At 30.3% G+C, this 18,151-nt stretch overlaps 1 protein-coding gene across 6 annotated transcripts in view; it reads left to right on the top strand.

Annotated features, from left to right (window-relative positions):
- The window catches only part of LOC129962427 (E3 ubiquitin-protein ligase Rnf220-like), a 66,688-nt gene extending 56,231 nt beyond the window's left edge, over positions 1-10,457 (top strand). For 5 of the 6 annotated variants that reach the window (XM_056076196.1, XM_056076192.1, XM_056076190.1 and 2 more), the window contains exons 9-15: positions 44-134; positions 252-332; positions 1,856-1,908; positions 2,124-2,181; positions 3,708-3,816; positions 6,572-6,646; positions 8,894-10,457. In XM_056076196.1, the coding sequence (XP_055932171.1) occupies positions 44-134; positions 252-332; positions 1,856-1,908; positions 2,124-2,181; positions 3,708-3,816; positions 6,572-6,646; positions 8,894-8,965 (539 nt within the window). In that variant the 3' untranslated portion in view covers positions 8,966-10,457. The remainder of the gene's footprint in view (positions 1-43; positions 135-251; positions 333-1,855; positions 1,909-2,123; positions 2,182-3,707; positions 3,817-6,571; positions 6,647-8,893) is intronic. The other variant, XM_056076191.1, reaches the window with a different exon arrangement.
- Positions 10,458-18,151: the final 7,694 nt, after the last annotated feature.

Genomic DNA, 18,151 nt, shown 5'->3' with positions numbered 1-18,151 from the left:
AAAATTAAAATTAATAAATAAACCCGTGTTTAATTTTTCATAGATTTCTCTGCAAGGAAGTTTGAAGTTCCCGAAGATGAAAATCAAGAGCTCAACGTAGATGGAGATGACAGCGCTACCTATGGACAGCCTCAGTATCCTTTACTAAATCGAATAAAAATAAATCAAGCATCTTTTTTTTAAAACTATAATCTTAATAAATTTAAATGAAAGAATAAGTGTTTTTTAAATTTTCTTAACTGTGTCTCTAGTTATACAGAAGCCGATGTTATAACATGTTCTACGGAAGATAATGCTGACAACAAAGAACAGATACGTCGATTGCAAACTAAGTAAGTTGAAGGAAATAAATTCATTAAAGCATTATTTTTAGCTTTAAAAATATTTTAGTATAAGTTTAATTAAATATTTCTATATTATGTAGTTTCCTAATTTTACATTTTGTTAAATTTTATTGTTTTTTGGAGAAATGAATCATTTTTCGCAAGCTGTTGTTAGTCATGTTCGTATGTAGAAAAACGATAAAGTTCTTAATTATTCAGTATTAACTGATATTGCCGATGACAAGGGAAGATGTCAGGAGGGCCGGATAAAATCTTTTAGGGATCACTAGGGGCAAATTTCGGAACCCTTTCTTCCCTCAAAACCTCAAACTTTCAAAACCGATCTTTTATTGATTTTTAATCTGAAGGAAGAATTTTGAAAAACTGAAATAGTGAAACGCTTAATTACAAATCACTTTCGAAAACAGTGGTTTCAGTGTGTTTCATATAAAAAAAATGCATTGTTAATTTTAAATAAGATACAAAAAATGACAAAATTTAAACTACGATTTAAAAATATAATAAGATGGAAAATTTTTAAATTATAAAAAGATATATATATATATTAGAATTATCATATGTTAAACTTGCAGATAATAATTAAGAATGATTCCATAAAAATGTTCCAAAATTTATTTAAAAAATATTTGGTTTTAATTTGAACATATTTGATTGCCCGCCTTAATGAAAGCACAAAATCGAATAACTTTCAAAATACCACAAAAAAAAATCTTCTAAATCCTCCGGCCCTCTAAATTTATAGAGTTACTAGCATCTGTACTCATTTAATAATTAATACCAGGGAAAGAACGAAAAAAAAAAAAAAGGAACATTTCACATGGAATGTTAATATCCTTCAAAATATACTGTTACAACATACGATTTTAGTACAAATTATAGAAAGTCTGTTGTTTTGTTGACCAAATACACGTTAACACGATAACTTCAAAACGAAGAGAGCTAGGCAAATGCAATTTGATACATCGATTTAACATTTAAATTGTAGATACATGTCAGATTTTGAACCAAATCTTCAAGTGGTTGACCGTCTGTCTTTCTATACTTTAACAAACATATAAATGCAATAGCTAAAAGCTACAGTGACTTAATCTCACAAAAAATATCATATATTTTTCTGATTATAATAATTTTTTTTATTGGTTTTAATCGGCTAGAATAGAAGAACCAAAATGTACATTCAGTTTTGTAGTATTTGTGCTTTAACTACATCCGACGATTAATCTCTAAAGATCGCACTTTGATACTTCCAGTACTATTTTTCACCATTAGCATACACTTAATAATACACATTTATTAGAATATGCAAGACATTTTCGAGGAGATTACTTCCAATAGGTAATTTATGAAATTTAATTCAGTGCCAAAGTGGTAAAAAAGAATGTCAAATAACGACGTTCTGTTATATACCATAAAACTGAAGAGAGAATACATCTGCTTCTTTTCGTCACGATGTTTTGTTTTCTCATTTTGATAATATATTGATTACTAAAATGGATTCATTATTTTTACAGCGACTCGAGTTACCAAAGGATCTCTGATTCTAGTCAATGGAATGTGAATGGAGGTAAGTTATATGTACAATATAATTATTAAAACGCGTTATAAATTAGTAATAAATTTCTCAACGATTTTAATTTCAAATAGTTGTCACTTTTTAAAATTGATAACTTGATGCATAATATGTTTTAAAGAGAAATTGCTTGATGTGTATTAGACATTTTAATTACTCTTCTAACTACTTCCTCGCATACTTATATTTACGACTGATTATATTTCTAGGTAACAATGCCGAAGGTCAAGAAGTGACGAGTACGTGTGTCAGCAATAATGATGCGAGGTAATATTTTTCACTTTTATTTCTGATATTAAACTTGTATTCTATTCAAAGTGAACATAATCAGTTAAATGAAAAAATGAATCATATTTTGCTTTGTTCAATTTTTTTTTTTTTAACATTCTAAAAGAATTTTCTTGAATTTGAATATTTTAAAATCTCATATGTGGTATTTATTTTTATTAATAGTTATAATAATTAAGAGAGCTACTTATTTATTGCTAAACGTCATCGTAAAGTTACACGGAATAAAAAGGGGTCAACGGAAGAAACAAATAGAATATATATATAAATTATATTGAATCTTAATTTCCTAATTTTATCTTAATTTAACCCATATTAACATCATTCTAAAATGTTCTCTTTATTTCCTGTTCCAATTCCCACTTTTTTAATTCTGCATGTGCTCTGTAAAACTGTTGAATTCAACCGATTCTTGAGCTTTCTGAGTGAAGAGATAAAAGTCCTTAATGCTAGCAAAATTCTTTTAAAAATGCCTAAATTTCCCTTTCCTAAGTCTACACTGTAAATCATCACTGGGCAATCTCATTGTAAAACCAATGAAGTGAAAAATTTTGGTCTCTTTTGCTTTTCTACCTCGATGTAAACTAGCCTATTCCTTACTACTTCTTCTTGTATGTAAATTACGCCTTCCGGAAAAGAGTAAATCGGTTAAAAATTTCAAAGGTTTCTTCTATACTCGGTAACGCAACTGCTAATATATGTTTACATATATAATAGTATAGCAATTATTGACCAGTGAATGCTACGCAAATTAATGAAAAATGAATAATTGCACTTTATTATACCGATGTTATGTCTTTTATCATTCAGCGTGCTTATTGGCTGCAATAATCATAATTTGGTACTAGGCCGGTAAAATTTGGACACTAGATTTGGTGATGTAAAAACATGTGTCAAGAGATAGTCATCGTAGTCATAGTTATGTGCAAGATAGAAAAAGCAGTGGTAGATAGCAGTTCTTTCATAATTCTATTGGTGTGTAATTTCTGCAAACTAAATTTGCATGTAAATGGTTTGCTTCATTCTAAGCATGGCTATAAAAGATTTTTTAAAAATTGAATTTGAAAAAAAAGGCAGTGAATTAAATAATATCGTATAATATCTATCAAACTCGGGAAAATTTCTTATTATAATTCTTTTTTAATATTACTTCTATCAAATGGTTGTTTGCTTTAAAAAATTGGGAAGTTTCTATTCTTAAAGCTAACTGTGGCGTAGTGAAGAAAATGAACGCAAGGATAAAATTTTTTTGCTGTTATTCATATTCATCGACTAATAAATGAATAATACAAGTATATTGTGTACAGATATTCACTAACAAATGTAGTTGCAGAGCAATCGTTTTCTTCTTCTGTTACCCCCAACCCTCTGAATTCTTCAAAAAAAATTTCCCCTTGATGTTTTTTTTTTTGTCTATCTTGAACCACGTGTAATTTCATAAAAATGAATGCTTAATAGTTTATAAGTGTTTTTATAGAAATAATATCTGATTTCTTTAATTTCAGTAGCGAGTGCGTTTCTCCCTCTGAAAAGGGCTCTAAACCGAACAAGGAAGCCAATGGTGATAACCCCAAAGATCAAATCGAAGACGGGATCAAATGTCTAATCTGTATGGTGAGTGTAATCGATTTTGCTAATATGTGATATAAACAACTTTTAAAGAATGATATTATAAATAAAAAATAAACTCAATATTTTTCTACTTACGGTAATCTCAAGTAATAGAGTAGAAAATTGAGAACGATTCCAAACTCTGCAATCTCTCAATATGTGCTGCTCAAACGTTGATGCGGTTTTATTTTTGAAATTTATCTGATTATCTGGCCTTAATATAAATTTCGAGTCTCATCGTCACTATTGAAAAACATCGAAACTGTGAAAGAGTATATGTCAAAAATAAGATGTAATCTGATTTCCCTAGTTCGTAATATTTTTGGTTTATTTCTTATCACTGGTGAATTAAATTTATAAATTTATTCGGTTTATTTATTTAGGACAAGATCTTTGTCGCCAAGTAAAATATTGCCAAAAGCGATTATAGCTGATATTACCCGTTTTGCCATTTCTTTTGTTTAATTGTATTTCTGACATCGCACAATTTGTTGCAAATTTATAAAAGCCATGCACGGAATTTCAACATTAAACTCTTTGAAAGAATGTTTTACTGATACAAATGACTGAATGTGAAAGATATCCGCTATAGCAGTTATCTGCCAACAAAACACTCTTTCCAGAGTTTATTATTATTATTACACTTTCTTCACAGCTAGAGTTTTATTATTGTCAATAATAAGAAGAATGCTTTTGTAAGAGAAATTAACTGTATTTTAAGAAGATGTAGCCAATTATTTTTTATCTTTGCATGTGCCATCCATAGTTTTGAAATTCTGCTCCATCAAATGGTCAACATGTGGCAAGGCCAGCTGCTCATCTACCCAATTCTGAGCGAACACTCTAGATGGTTGAGAATTTACCTGCAAATATTCTTTGAAATATAATTCTGGTTGTAAAATCCTTCTCCATTCAGGCCATCTTGCATGCAGTCTTTCATTTGCAGAGGCTATGAGAGGATGAAAATAACGATGAACGCAAGAAACACTCTTATTTTCCAGATCGGAACTGATCAGATCTCGCCAAAGGGTGGCTGAGTTCTTTGTTACTTTCACACAATCGCGATGTCTACCGGGAATTCGCCTTTGTAAATAATGGGCGACTCTTTCTGGAATATAACGCGGATAGAATGGTCCCATATAGGCCTCTGCAGACGTTCTAGCTCCTTGAAATTCTGAAGCGCATGTTGGGCCCCTGTTGATGTAACGTGGGACAGGGTCCGCTACGCCGCAGATCCAGCCTTTTTCTTGAACACATCGTGTAGGTTCTTCAAGATGTGCTAAAGCATTTGGAACAGGAACGCCAGCTCCCAGACTTCTTTTTGTTCTTTCTAATTCAGACTTTTTTGGCGACCAGTTTTGGCGAAGTTTTTTTAACCGTACGCCTTCGTAGTCGATTGGTAAATATGGAAGCCAAAGATTTTTACGATATTCATCGTCATTGCGAACAAGTCCATGCACAAGCTTATATCTGTCTATTTCATCTAAAAAATGGTGGTAACTTAGTGGCATCGGTTTGTGTTAATTTAAATGAATCTATCTAAAACAAATTTTGATTGTGATAAAGGAAGGCGATTTTTTTTGTTAGATTTAGATAGAAAACTGCTGCCAGCTCTTTACATGGAATTATATCTTTATTAAATATGATATAATTTGTAATAGTAATCTTGGAACCATATTAAAATCGCACATATTTATTTTGCTGAAACTCGGTAACCTTGGTATTGATATAAATTTTTTGCTCTCTTCATGTGGAAACAGGGGATAATAGCCATTGATGTTGTAAATCCCAATCTTTCTTCTTTCAAGTTGGTAACCTGTAAAAAATTCAAACGCAGAATAATTTTGCTTTCATCATTTTGGAAAAATAAGATTTAGATGCATTTATCTAAAATTTAGGTCCATCCATACAAATAAGAAAGATTACATATTCCAATTTATTGATAGTAAAAGATGCATCCTATTAATTGCTAGGTTCGTAATTGCATTGAAGGTCGCAATAACTGACAAAGAAATTTGGTTTCCTTGATTTATTATATCAGTGAGGGGACTCTTTAGTATTATTTATTGACTTCGTACAATATACCCTCATTTACAGTGCATAAATTTGTGATTGAAAATTTTATTGAGTTGGTAGAAATATCTAGTATTTCTTCATATGTCCGATAAATGCGAAGTATCAACTGTAAAAATCAAGATAGCTAATTAGATAAACAGTGTTATAAACGAATTTTAATTTTTAACCAAGGAATTTTAATATTTAACCATATTTAAAATTTTATTTTCAAACCTTCGTAAGTTGTGTTTGCTCTGTTATCATATCATGAATTTTACCCGCAGTCTTACCTTTGGACAATGGCAATTTGGCTTCTTTTGGCTATATGAAGAAATTTCAGCTAGTGGATTTCAACTGAATGGTGTTTTAGTGCACGACTTCTTGCATTTTGAGTGATGATTTTTGCTTTCAATAGTTTTTTTCAAAATGAAATTTTGATAATAAATTCGTGATGTTCAAATTAAGAAGAACATTAAATTATTATTTTAAAGCTTTTTGATCGAATACTTTTTATAAAGTGTATCAAATACCAGCTGTTCAAACAAAATATCAGTGTTATAATGGAAAAGAAAAAAAAAACCTTTGATATACTTTTTTGTTGAAAATTTAAGGTAAAAAGGGAAGTACTCTAATCTGAGAGTGAATCTTTCTTTTTTCTAGAATATGGACTTCTTTTTCTTAACCAGAAATTTAAATTTTTTAGGAACCTTTTATCAAACCTGTTGTCTCAATCTGCTGCTGGCACGTTCATTGTGAAGAATGTTGGTTAAAAACCTTGGTAAGTTAACATCCTTTAACATACTCAGAGAAATTATAAAATCAACTTTTCCCTAGTAACCGAAGAAATTATACAACTTAGTATTATATTGCATAATGTATACAGCGCCCGATATAAAATGTTGCATGATATATCCATATAGTTACGGAAATATTTCGTATTTGATGCTCTTAGAAATATAGCATACTTTATTCTGCAAATTATTGCTTGTAACGGAGCTCAATTATTTCAGTAGAGAAATGTCGGTAATGTATCTAGTTTCAAATCTCAAAATTACGAGGAAAATGAAAGGAGATTCGAAATAAAGGGAGATTTTAATCCGAAGCATCGTAGCTTGTTTTATGTTTTGGGGTGATTTCGTCGTTGATCTTCATATTTTTTAAAAATTTACTTTGCAGAGGAACGAGACTCTTTATAACTTCATTATGAGGTAGATGAAAATAATAGATGAGTTTCAGAAACAGTTATTTAATTATTTTCCAAGTTTTACATTTCACACGGCGAAACAAACACGAACATGAAAATACGCGACACTCACTTAGAATACCATCTAATAATAACCCCCAACAAGGTTCATGGGTAATATACCTTGATATTAATGAGTTAACGCCATCTGTTGTATCAAAAGGGAAGGTAGTACTATTATGTAACCGCTACAACTTTCAATTATAATATCAATAATATGCATACTCAAAAATATTTCAATACCATGACAACGTGTATAAATGACGTGGCATAAATATTGAAAAGTATTGTTGCAAAATATAAACATCTTTTAATTTATTAAAAAAACGTAAAATGTAAGGTAATAGAACTGATATAATTAAAAGGCTAATATTTTAATTTAAAATGATATAAGAATGTTTTTTATGGGATAATATATTATGAAGTTACAGATGAATGAAGAAAATTAAAAATTAATTAAAATTTTGGATGCCCTTTTCTAATGAGCACCAATCATTTTGAATTTAAACTACACTAAATACCAAATTTGGTAGTTCTAAGTCGAACATTCTGCTCTGCGTACCATTTTCAATAATTTTTGGTCATGCATGTTTCATCATGAAATTTATAGACTGAATTTACTCTAGAAACATTATCATGCTAACATTCCAATGCCTTAAATTATATCTATATAATTATAAATATAGTACAATACTTTGAATTTGGTTCTGATCTATTCAACAAATTGAGCATTCTTAGGATAATTAATGATAGTAAAATAGTCAAAAATTACTGTGGCAAGTATTTAGATCTCTCACCCGATCGGAGACAGATTGGATCCATGCATTACAAATACATTGAACAAATTTCACCCATTGTAGTTAATTTGTTACTTTCGAATATACATAGTATAGAGAAAGTATAATAATCGTCAAAAAATTCGAACTTCATATTTTGACGTATCTCCTCGTTTGAGACCTCCCCTGAATTCGAAAAACACAATTTTGGGAAAATTCTGTCTGTGGCAAAATTAACTCAAAAACTCTTTGAGCCAAAAGGTTGAAATTTGGTATATGATCTTTACATCTAATTTACAGATTTTTTCTCAGTTTAGAGGAAGTCCGGCTGTTTGAATATAAGTTAAGATGATAATTTTAAAACGGAAGACAGATAAAATTCGATATACAGATTTAACATATATATAACATAACATATATCTATAGTTTAGACTCCTGTCAAAGTTTGAGAAGAAACCAACAAAACATTGACTTGGCGATAATTCAAAAATGCAATTACTTAAATATATCAAATTTTGTATTGGATTTTGTGATTACAAGTGCAGTTTTATATCAAATTTTTGTTTCAATCGGTTAAGAAAAACGCGTCTAATGCACAAATTTCATTTTCGGTTACTATTAACCGCATGCAGAGATTAATCACCGAAAAACTCGCCAAGGATGGCACGATAAATTCAGTAAAAATACTAAAATTATTCCAAAATTTAATTTTGTAACTATTGTACGCCAATGGTGTGCAAGGCGTTGTCTAACATGACAAGTTTAATTGAGAATTGCGAGAAAGTTTTGGAAAAACCACTTCCGTTGGTTTTACATTCACATTTTTTGTGGAATGCAAAATTGGTTGCTTAAATTGAAAATGTAATAAATATAATAACTTATTTTATTTAAAATTCCACATATTCTTCGAAGTATGTAAATCAACTAAATCTGCTGGTAACTAAATTGAAAGTTTTAATGCACATACCAATAACAATCAAAAGATTGATTTGTTTTTGTTTTACAGGGAACTAAAAAGCTGTGTCCACAGTGCAATATGATTACTTCAGCAAGAGATCTGAGACGAATCTATTTGTGACTTTCTTAAGCTGCAAGTTGCCCTTACTACTAGTCAGAAATAATCAACGACTTGCAAATATAACCCTGATTTATAGGCTATCGTTACGCGAGAGACGCACGTATGCGTTGGAATCTTTTCTTGCTGACTAGTTGACTGATCTGACAAAAACGTCTGCCTGCACCGACCCAGTCTACAGTTTCTTGTCAGCATTAAAAAATGCGCTGGATTTTATTTGCATTGTTGAATAAGAAGCTCTTTGTTAAGTATTTTGGAAAATGAATTGGAAATCTTTTTTAGTATTATTTTTAAGTTGTGCTATTATGTATTTTTTCAACGGTAGATTTCTGAGAATTAAGTATTAAAATATAAAATGCGCATTAAAGAATGTTTCTCCCGGTGTTACTTTTTATTTTTATCGTGTTTTAATCGAGTTACTTGCATATAAAGTTCCTGGGCTGATATGAAATAGAAAGTATAACTAAAGTGCGCGTATATTTTAGTTTGATAATACTGATTTATATAAAATATTAAATATTGTCCTTATTTCGATGCATTCGTTAATTGCCAATATATCAAATAAAAGTATGTGCTTAGATCTAATAATAAAGATTATTTATACGATGTCGATTCATCTATACATTTGATCTATATTCGACCTCGAATGTTACGGGAATGTTTCAGCAAAAGTTCATTTTGACTTAAGGAAAAAAAAATTGCTGAAGATGAACAAATTGCTCTTATGCAGTTATAAAATTACCAGAAAAAAAATTAAAGCATCATTTCTAAAATAAAAATGTATCTAAATCTGTTATGAAAACGTGGATCAGTAAAATTTTAGCTTTGAGAAAAAAATTGATCAGAAATTTTATCATTGGTGTATGTTTTATATCACTTCTAACATTTCTTTTGTTACTTTTAATGTTTTAGCATTCAGTTTTTTTTATTGCATTTTAGAATTTTAGTGTTTTTTTTTTTTAGAATTTTAGCAAGTTGATTTTATTGAAATATATTTGATTTTTATATGCCAAAATAATCAAATGTAAAAATGTTGATGAATTCGTCTCAAAATGTATCTTATGTACATGCAATTAAATTAATTTCCCGAACAAAAAACGAAAACGAAAAAGTAATAAACTCCATTCAATATTAGAAAATGAATGCATTGTTTCTTGACATGTTTGTAAATATATATTGTATCGAATAATTTGGAATTTTTACACTGGGATAAAAAAAAAGCATATAGGAACTATCAAAATTGAAATAGAAATATCTTTGATAAATAATCTGTAAATTTGTTACTGTTATCCTTGTTAGACACAATAAAAAATGGAGTGTTATATTAAATGTAATTATTCATTTTGTATTGATTATAGTTGTTTATAGATTTAGTCCTTTGTATAAAATCATCCACTTCCCTGTTGTGTTGTTATATTTGAGCTGTTTTTCCCTGCATGCCAAAATAATTTCTGCAGACTTTGTGAAATTTCTGTTATGTACAAAGTAAATAAAAGATGTGTCCTAATTGTATTCAAGTAGTGTTTTTTTAAGTGTGTTTGAAGGAGATATGTAAGAAAATAAAAGTTTACATTTCATCGTCTGTGATATAATTATATTACAGCCATTGAAAGCTATATCGAATTCTTTTTAATTTAATTCCTTAATCGTAATATATATTTTTAAAAATATATTCAAAAATAGTTGTTTTAATCGCAAAGTATCGATGTTTTCTGAAAATCGATTATTCTCCGATTTAAAATGTAAGTTTTATTTATAATGTTGGCTATGTGAGGGTTAGTCAAAGAAATAGTTGCACTCCTTAAGAAAATAAAATAAGATCGAAATTTTGCTATAATTTTATTGGTATCTTAAATTTCCATGCAAAATTTATTTTATATTATTATCACCGTTATTTAAACCTTTTCAAAGTGTGGCACAAGTTTTTCAATGCCTTCTGCAAGGAAATTTCGTTCTGCGTCATTTACATGAGCTACGATATCAGAATTTATCGCCATGTAATGGTCTTCCTTCACGCTGGGAGTTGTCGTCAGTATGTAACATTCTTAACATTTCGCACCACTTGGCGATAGCTTGACGTGACATTGCATTTTCACCATATATTTTTTGCTGACATGATGATAAATTTCAGCACACTTTCACATTTTTTTCGTCCACAAGGAAACGAATCTCAAAACGCAGACATATTAACGATTGATTACCAGACAAACTAATTGTCACATGATTGGTGTTACACCAGATGATAATACAATGTCTGAATTGTTACCACCTAGTTCTAACTAAGGAATGCTGCTAACATTTTGACTGACCAATGTATATTGAAATTTCTGTAGACCCTAGGCGCACATAAACGTGCCACTGGTGATCCGATCCTAGGTAGTTTTCTCTGTGCAGTCAACTCGAGTTGAAATTAAACGAAAAAATTTTTTTAAGGAGATTCATATATCTAGACCGAAATTTCGTTACTTTTGGCTGAATTCGTTTATTTATAAAATTTATTCTAGTTGTATGCACATTGACATTGCTGTATAATCATCTTATTTAATGTCGTTGCAACGCAGATTATGACCATCGCACTTTTGTCTAGATTCGTCTATTTTTAAAATTCTTTTTTGATTATACAGTAACGGCAATGCGCATACAACATTCTATTTAATGTCTTCACAACACATGTGATTATAAATCCAATAGCTAAGACAATGAAAAGTATTGTAAATATTTTAGAAATGTTTTAAAAATTTACTAAAAATTAGAAAAAACTATATAGAAAGGAAACTGGCATCACTAAAATGCATATTTATGAATTAAGTAGTGTAAAAAGTTTTCACGTGATAATATATTTCGAATTTATTGCTAAAGTTGGCGTTTTAATTAATTTCTAACTAAAAATTAAATTAAAATTTGAAATTTTCTTAGATTAAAACTTTATTTTTTAGTCCTAGAAGTTACTCATTTGTATGCAAACTCGGTAGCTTTATCTTCCCTATAGATATTTCACGTCATATATCTTCTATGACACGTCCATTAGCTTATCACTATTAGCTTAAGCATTATTATACCGAACATTCAAGAATATGCATAATTGTAATATTCTGTTCTTAGAAAACTTGTCTTTTAAATTTATGAAGAGTTGACATTAGAATTCACAAAATAGTGCAGATATAATAATGATAAAAAAAAGTAAATGTATAAAAATATCCATATAAAGAATTGACTTCTTGATCATAATTTTCATAATAACTCATACTGAAAATCTATTCTATGTAGGTATTTAATGTGCATCATTTCCAGTAAAATTGATCTAATAACTTCTCGTTTATACTACGTAGGATATTGAAGAGTCGGATGTAGTCATTGCCCTCAGATTAGTCATTAAAATTTATCATATCAGTTAGTATTTCTCTATAAAAAAAATGGGTGCTTTGTTTTCGTATTTTGATCTTTCATACAATGATCATACCATAGAAATGATTCTACTATAATCTTAAATGATGGCCATAAGAAAACGACATTTTAATAATTTCTTTACCTATAATATATAATTTTGAATCTTTATGCTATTGTAAAAGATTGACTTTAATTGGATAAACGTTTTTCCCCCAATGTTTTTTCAAAGTGCATACATAAAAAAAAAAGTTCTAAAATCTTATTTATTTTTATTAAATCAATTCATGATATTTCTGAATACACAGAAAAATATCTCATATCTTCGTCAAATTATGGCTAAATATTCACTTTCAGATCAAAGAGCGAATTTCTTTCGTAGCAGATATTTGCTACATACAGTTTTTCATGAACCTTCATGCCTGGAACTTCCTATTAATTGCACATCGGATATTCCGCAAAACTTGATGGGATGTGTTTTTGTGATATTGTTTGTACATAATAACAATTAAGTTTGTTAAGAAAATATTTTGACAAAGCTGCAAGCGTTGCATATAAAAACCAATATATTCAGAAAATTAAAAAGAATAGCCGCGATAGGAGGACTAATTTGTTAACGTGGATTAAATGTCCTTTTTATTCTGTAGAAATCTGGTTATTAAACGCAGTGCTTCAAATATTTTAGTTTAATTACAAAAAAATCTCTTTTGGAGTTCTTGATGATGAGGTATGATTTCTGCTTTGATCTCTCGTGCATGTGGATTGGGTGCATTTCATATCTGATCGTGGGTCGAACCGCCTTCCACTGGTGCAGCAACTTAGAAAGAGTACGAACTCGACTATAGTCACATGATTGGGATTCAAAAGTACGAGTTCCAAATCGAAATAGCCTTTGTGGTGCTTCTAAGTAGGGCATTAAGGGTTTTTTACTGTTATACAGGGTGTTTATAAAGCCCCGGACCCATTTTGATGTTTAATAACTCATAAAATAATAAAGATAGATTTAAATTAATAACATAAATGGTTAAATAGACTCAAAAAGTTTCATGACCCTTGTCAATGAACTTCCACGTGTGCCCCCTTCGTCGCACGGAGAATATCAAGTCGATAGTCAATTTCACGCCAGGTAGCGACAAGCATGTCGGCATCCACAGAGCCATTTGCGCACTTTATGGCGATTAACAATGCCAGAAACATGAAAGGATGCTTCATCGGAGAACATTATGCTCTTCAGAAAATCAGCAGCATCTTCTATCCTCCTTAGCATATCTGTTGCAAAGGCCATCCTCCTAGGCCTATCGTTCGGTTCCAAAACTTGAACAATTTGAACTTTGTATGCATGCAGTCTTAATTTTTTCTTAATAACCTTGTACACCGTCGAAATTGGGATATCCAATTCTGTTGCCGCTGATCTCACAGATATTCTAGGATTGTGTAAAAATGTCTCTCTGACACGCTCAACATCAAAATCATTTGTGCAAGGACGTCTGGAACGTTTCTTATCTTCGATACTTCCAATTTCTAGAAAATTCTTTTTCCACCGCAAGGTGCTGTTTTTGGATGGAGGATCTTTTTGGTAAATTCTTCTGAAATTTCTCTGTGCTTGCACTATCGATTTCATTTCTATGAACCACCATAAAATCTGTGCTTTCTCTTGTGGTGTATGCATTCTCCTTAATATCTGCTCGAATAAAACATCACATACAAAAGTACTACATAGAACAAACACATCAAAAGTAAACATAACATTGCAATAGTTGACAAAAACAAAAGAGAGAAAAATGCAATTAATAAGCAGACAATATTTAGAAAAGTACAGATATTTAGACTGGAAAATGAAATTATCTGAAATTAACCACACGCGCAGACGATATTTACAAAAGTAAAAATATTCAAACCTGAAAAGGAAAATATATGAGTTATTCCATCAATAAATGTCATAAGTGTGTTTATATCTTTATTATTTTATGAGTTATTAAACATCAAAATGGGTCCGGGACTTTATAAACACCCTGTATTTATGTCGTGTTCCGGAGCAACACGAAAGCTCTGTAATTTTGGACCTTGGTCAGATGACAAGTACGACAACTGATTTGATATCCTTTTTCTCCAAGCTTTTGCACCACATTAGCGCAAGGACATTAAACTCACGAATGAATTTAATCTGAATGCTTGATAGATTTGTTGTGAAATCGAGATTCGAATTTGTAGCTCCCGATGTCGACGCCTTACAATTAGACCATCGCTTCGAAACTATTATGTCAATCCCTACATTTAGTTTAACAAATCAAAAAAAAATTTACTTTATTATTAATTTATTTTTATTATTTATTTTATTTTATTTAATTTTTAATTTAAGAGTTTTCTGATCGAGTAAACGTTATGTGCTTCGCTAGTATCTGCTGACATAGAGAATTTTGAAGGATATCAATAAGTTGCCCCCCCCCCCGGTTCTTTCTTTCTTTTTCTTTTACCTTTTTAAAATATATTTTTTAAGTTTGTAAAATACAAGAATTAAAATTACTTAAATTACTGTGGTAAGATAAGTATAATTGAAAATGTAATTTTGAAATCGATAATATATTATGCATATATATGTAAAACTTATTAAGCTTGTTTCTCTGAAAGCAAAATTGACTCCATTCTATAATGAATTTATTTTCGAAAGAAAAAACATTCCGACAAGGTACAGAATACTCGATTCGGAAACAATTGGCTCATTTCTCATTGGGTTATGATTTACAATTAAGAACTGTGATATCAAAATTCTGCCCTTTTGAGTATAAGCACGTTTTACCATATAGAATTTGAACTACTTACTATAAACAGTAATCCCTTACCTCTTTCTTTCATTAAATATTCAGAGAACTCTGTTCGTTTCAGGAAAATGATGTCTTACTGCTTCGAAATAGAACATATAAAATGCATGAAGTGTTTGAGAATTATATTGAATTTTATGTCGAATTTTGGCTTCTTTGAATGGTTTAATTTCAGTTAAAAAAATTTGGGGAGGCGATAATTCATTGTACAAAATCTTACCAAGAGTTTAAATCAACTTTGAATGTATTATCATAATATTATTTTATAAACCGGCAATGTTACTGAAAATAAAATTGGATATTCATATCCAATACTGTAATTGAATGTTATCTTACAACAGAGAAACCATCGCCTGAAATCATATTTTTAGATATAACTGATTTCGCAAAATGTTATAAAAAAGTATTATGCTTCATTATTTTATTCTGATTAATTACTGCATTTCTAATGGATACAAAACTAAATATCATATTTTTTGACTACCAATAAAAAAATTTCATCTAAAAATTTCCTTCTCACATGGCACATTACAATACTGGAGTTAGGTTTGAAATAGTGAACATTGCTTGTCAATTCTAAAACCCTTCGGTCTTTTGCGCATGCGTTAAGATGAGTTTAATTTGAAAAAATAGGGGTGAGAGGAAATATGAAAGGAAGATATGTTTACATTTAACAATAAAAGTAAATTCCAGAAATACGCACATCCTTCCGCGACTCACCCCTTACTGAGATATAATCTTCAAAAAGTAGTCATCGTAGGATACTGAAATGAACAGTATATCCTAGTCTTATTAAACATTGTTTCATGCACGGAATAGCTCCTCTAATATTTGAACATTCTAATAATGTTATGTTGCATTTTCTTTTCTTTTTTTCACATTATTCTCTGCTGAAACTGGAATAAAATAGAAACCTTGTTGGTTGAAATGTACTTTAGTGTGCCCCCCCCGAGTTTGCCGCCAATATGGCAACCTAACAAAACAATCTTCTAGCAACCTTAATGCTGTTTTGTTTACTACTTTTTACAATGGTTGAGTTGTACATAAACTACAACTATTTTATGAAAAATGTTAAATTAAAAATAATAACAAATATCTATTAAAGATTTTTATTTCGTTTTGTATTATAATTAAAAGTTTTTTTTACTACTAATAAAACACAGCAATGTTATTTTTAATGTGAAATACGAACAGAAAATAGTTATTCTTTCGAAATTTTTAACTGTTGATATGCGCTTTAAGAAATCGCCTGAATTCTCACTTTAAAAATATTCTGCAATGGAATTCCTTGCAGTTCTCGTAATTCTTTTTGTGCTCTGACGGTTCTCTTAATAATTTTTTTATGCCGGTAATTGTGCAAGAATGGATGTCTGATGAATGGGATGGTAGAAAATATGGCCTAAGTGAAGATTAGTGTGCACCAGCCGATTGTCGCCAATATTGCAACCCATCGGATCCCTCTTATAGCAACCGTACTGCTGTTTTGTTTACTACTTTTTGCAATGGTTGAGTTGTACTTAAACTACAATTAAATTATGAAAAATGTTAAATTAAAAATATTAAAAAAATATCGATTAAATATTTTACTTTTGTTCTTTATTATAATTAAAAGTTTATTAAATAAAGAAAGTTAAGCTTATAATTAAAAGTTATTTTCCTCTTTCTTTTTTTAATGTGAATACGAACAGAAAATATTTATTCTTTTGCAATTTTTAATTGTCAGTATTCGCTTTAAAAAAATCGTCTGCATTCTCACTTTCAAAGACAGCTGCAAATGGAATTCTTCGCAGTTCTCGTAATTCTTTTGGTGTTATAACGGTTGGTTCCCTTCATAATTTGTTATATCGGGATTATTTCGAACCTGTAGAATGGATGAAGAGCGAGTTAAATATGCATACATATATATTTTACGAGTTAATGAAATTAGGAAAGGATGCTTGTTTGAAATTTTGTATTGAGAATGGTTTGATATCGAACCGGCAGAATGGATGGAAGGTGAGTGGAATATATTCTTTTACAAGTTGATGAAGGTGGGGAAAGTATGTTTGTTTGAAATTTTGTATGGAGAATGTTCCGATTGCTTATTTCTCCGTTTTTTCTTTTCTCTTGGTTATGTACTGTTTCTGTTTTCCACACAGTCTTTATGTTCAATGTGCTAGCGAAGCTACTAGGTTCCCGCTCCCGCTGCTAGCGAAGCCGTAGGATGTTTTTTTAAGTTAAAAAATCCTGCCCGGTGCCTTCTACAGATGCCGAAGGCACCGGGCAGTATGAAAAAAATAATACTTATCAGTAAAAAGTTCTAATTAGATGGCGGGAAATAGTAACCGTAACTGTTCCACGGAAGTATTTGTTTATTTTGTCCGCCATCTTTATTGGCGACTTGGCATTGTTGGCGCAGCTGGGTGCACACTAAAATTCACTTTTACCGAAAATATTTTGAACCTGCAGAATGGATGAAAGGTGAGTGGAATATTATTATATATATATATATATATATACGAAATGATGAAGTTAAAAAAGGATGCTTGTTTGAAATTTTGCATTCAGAATGGTTTGATTTCCACACAGTCCTTATGTTCAATGTGCTAGCGAAGCTACTAGGTTCCCGCTGCCGCTGCTAGCGAAGCTCGTAGGATGTTGTTTTTTTAAGTTAAAAAAAATATGCCTGGTGCCTTTTTCAGATGCCGAAGGCATTGCATGCTCTCAATTTTGTTCTCTACACAACAGACCGGCGCAACCAGTTTGAAAAATTTCTTTATTTCGAAATTGTTAAGATAAGCAGCGATAGTGATTCTGAAGATTAAAAAAAAAATCTCAAATAAAGCAATATTTATTAGTAAAGATCATAATTTTAATGCAGAAAGTGATAACCGTAACTGTTTTGCAGAAGTGTTTGTTTATTTTGTCCGCCATCTTTATTGTCTACTTGGCATCCTTGGACCACAAGGGACACACTTTACTACACTTTTACCTCTCGTTTTTCGGA

This window comes from Argiope bruennichi, chromosome 2 (assembly GCF_947563725.1).
Source record: "Argiope bruennichi chromosome 2, qqArgBrue1.1, whole genome shotgun sequence".
NCBI classification, from domain to species: domain Eukaryota; kingdom Metazoa; phylum Arthropoda; class Arachnida; order Araneae; family Araneidae; genus Argiope; species Argiope bruennichi.
The sequence above is the reverse complement of the archived record's forward strand: the minus strand, read 5'-3'. Positions and strand labels throughout refer to the sequence as shown.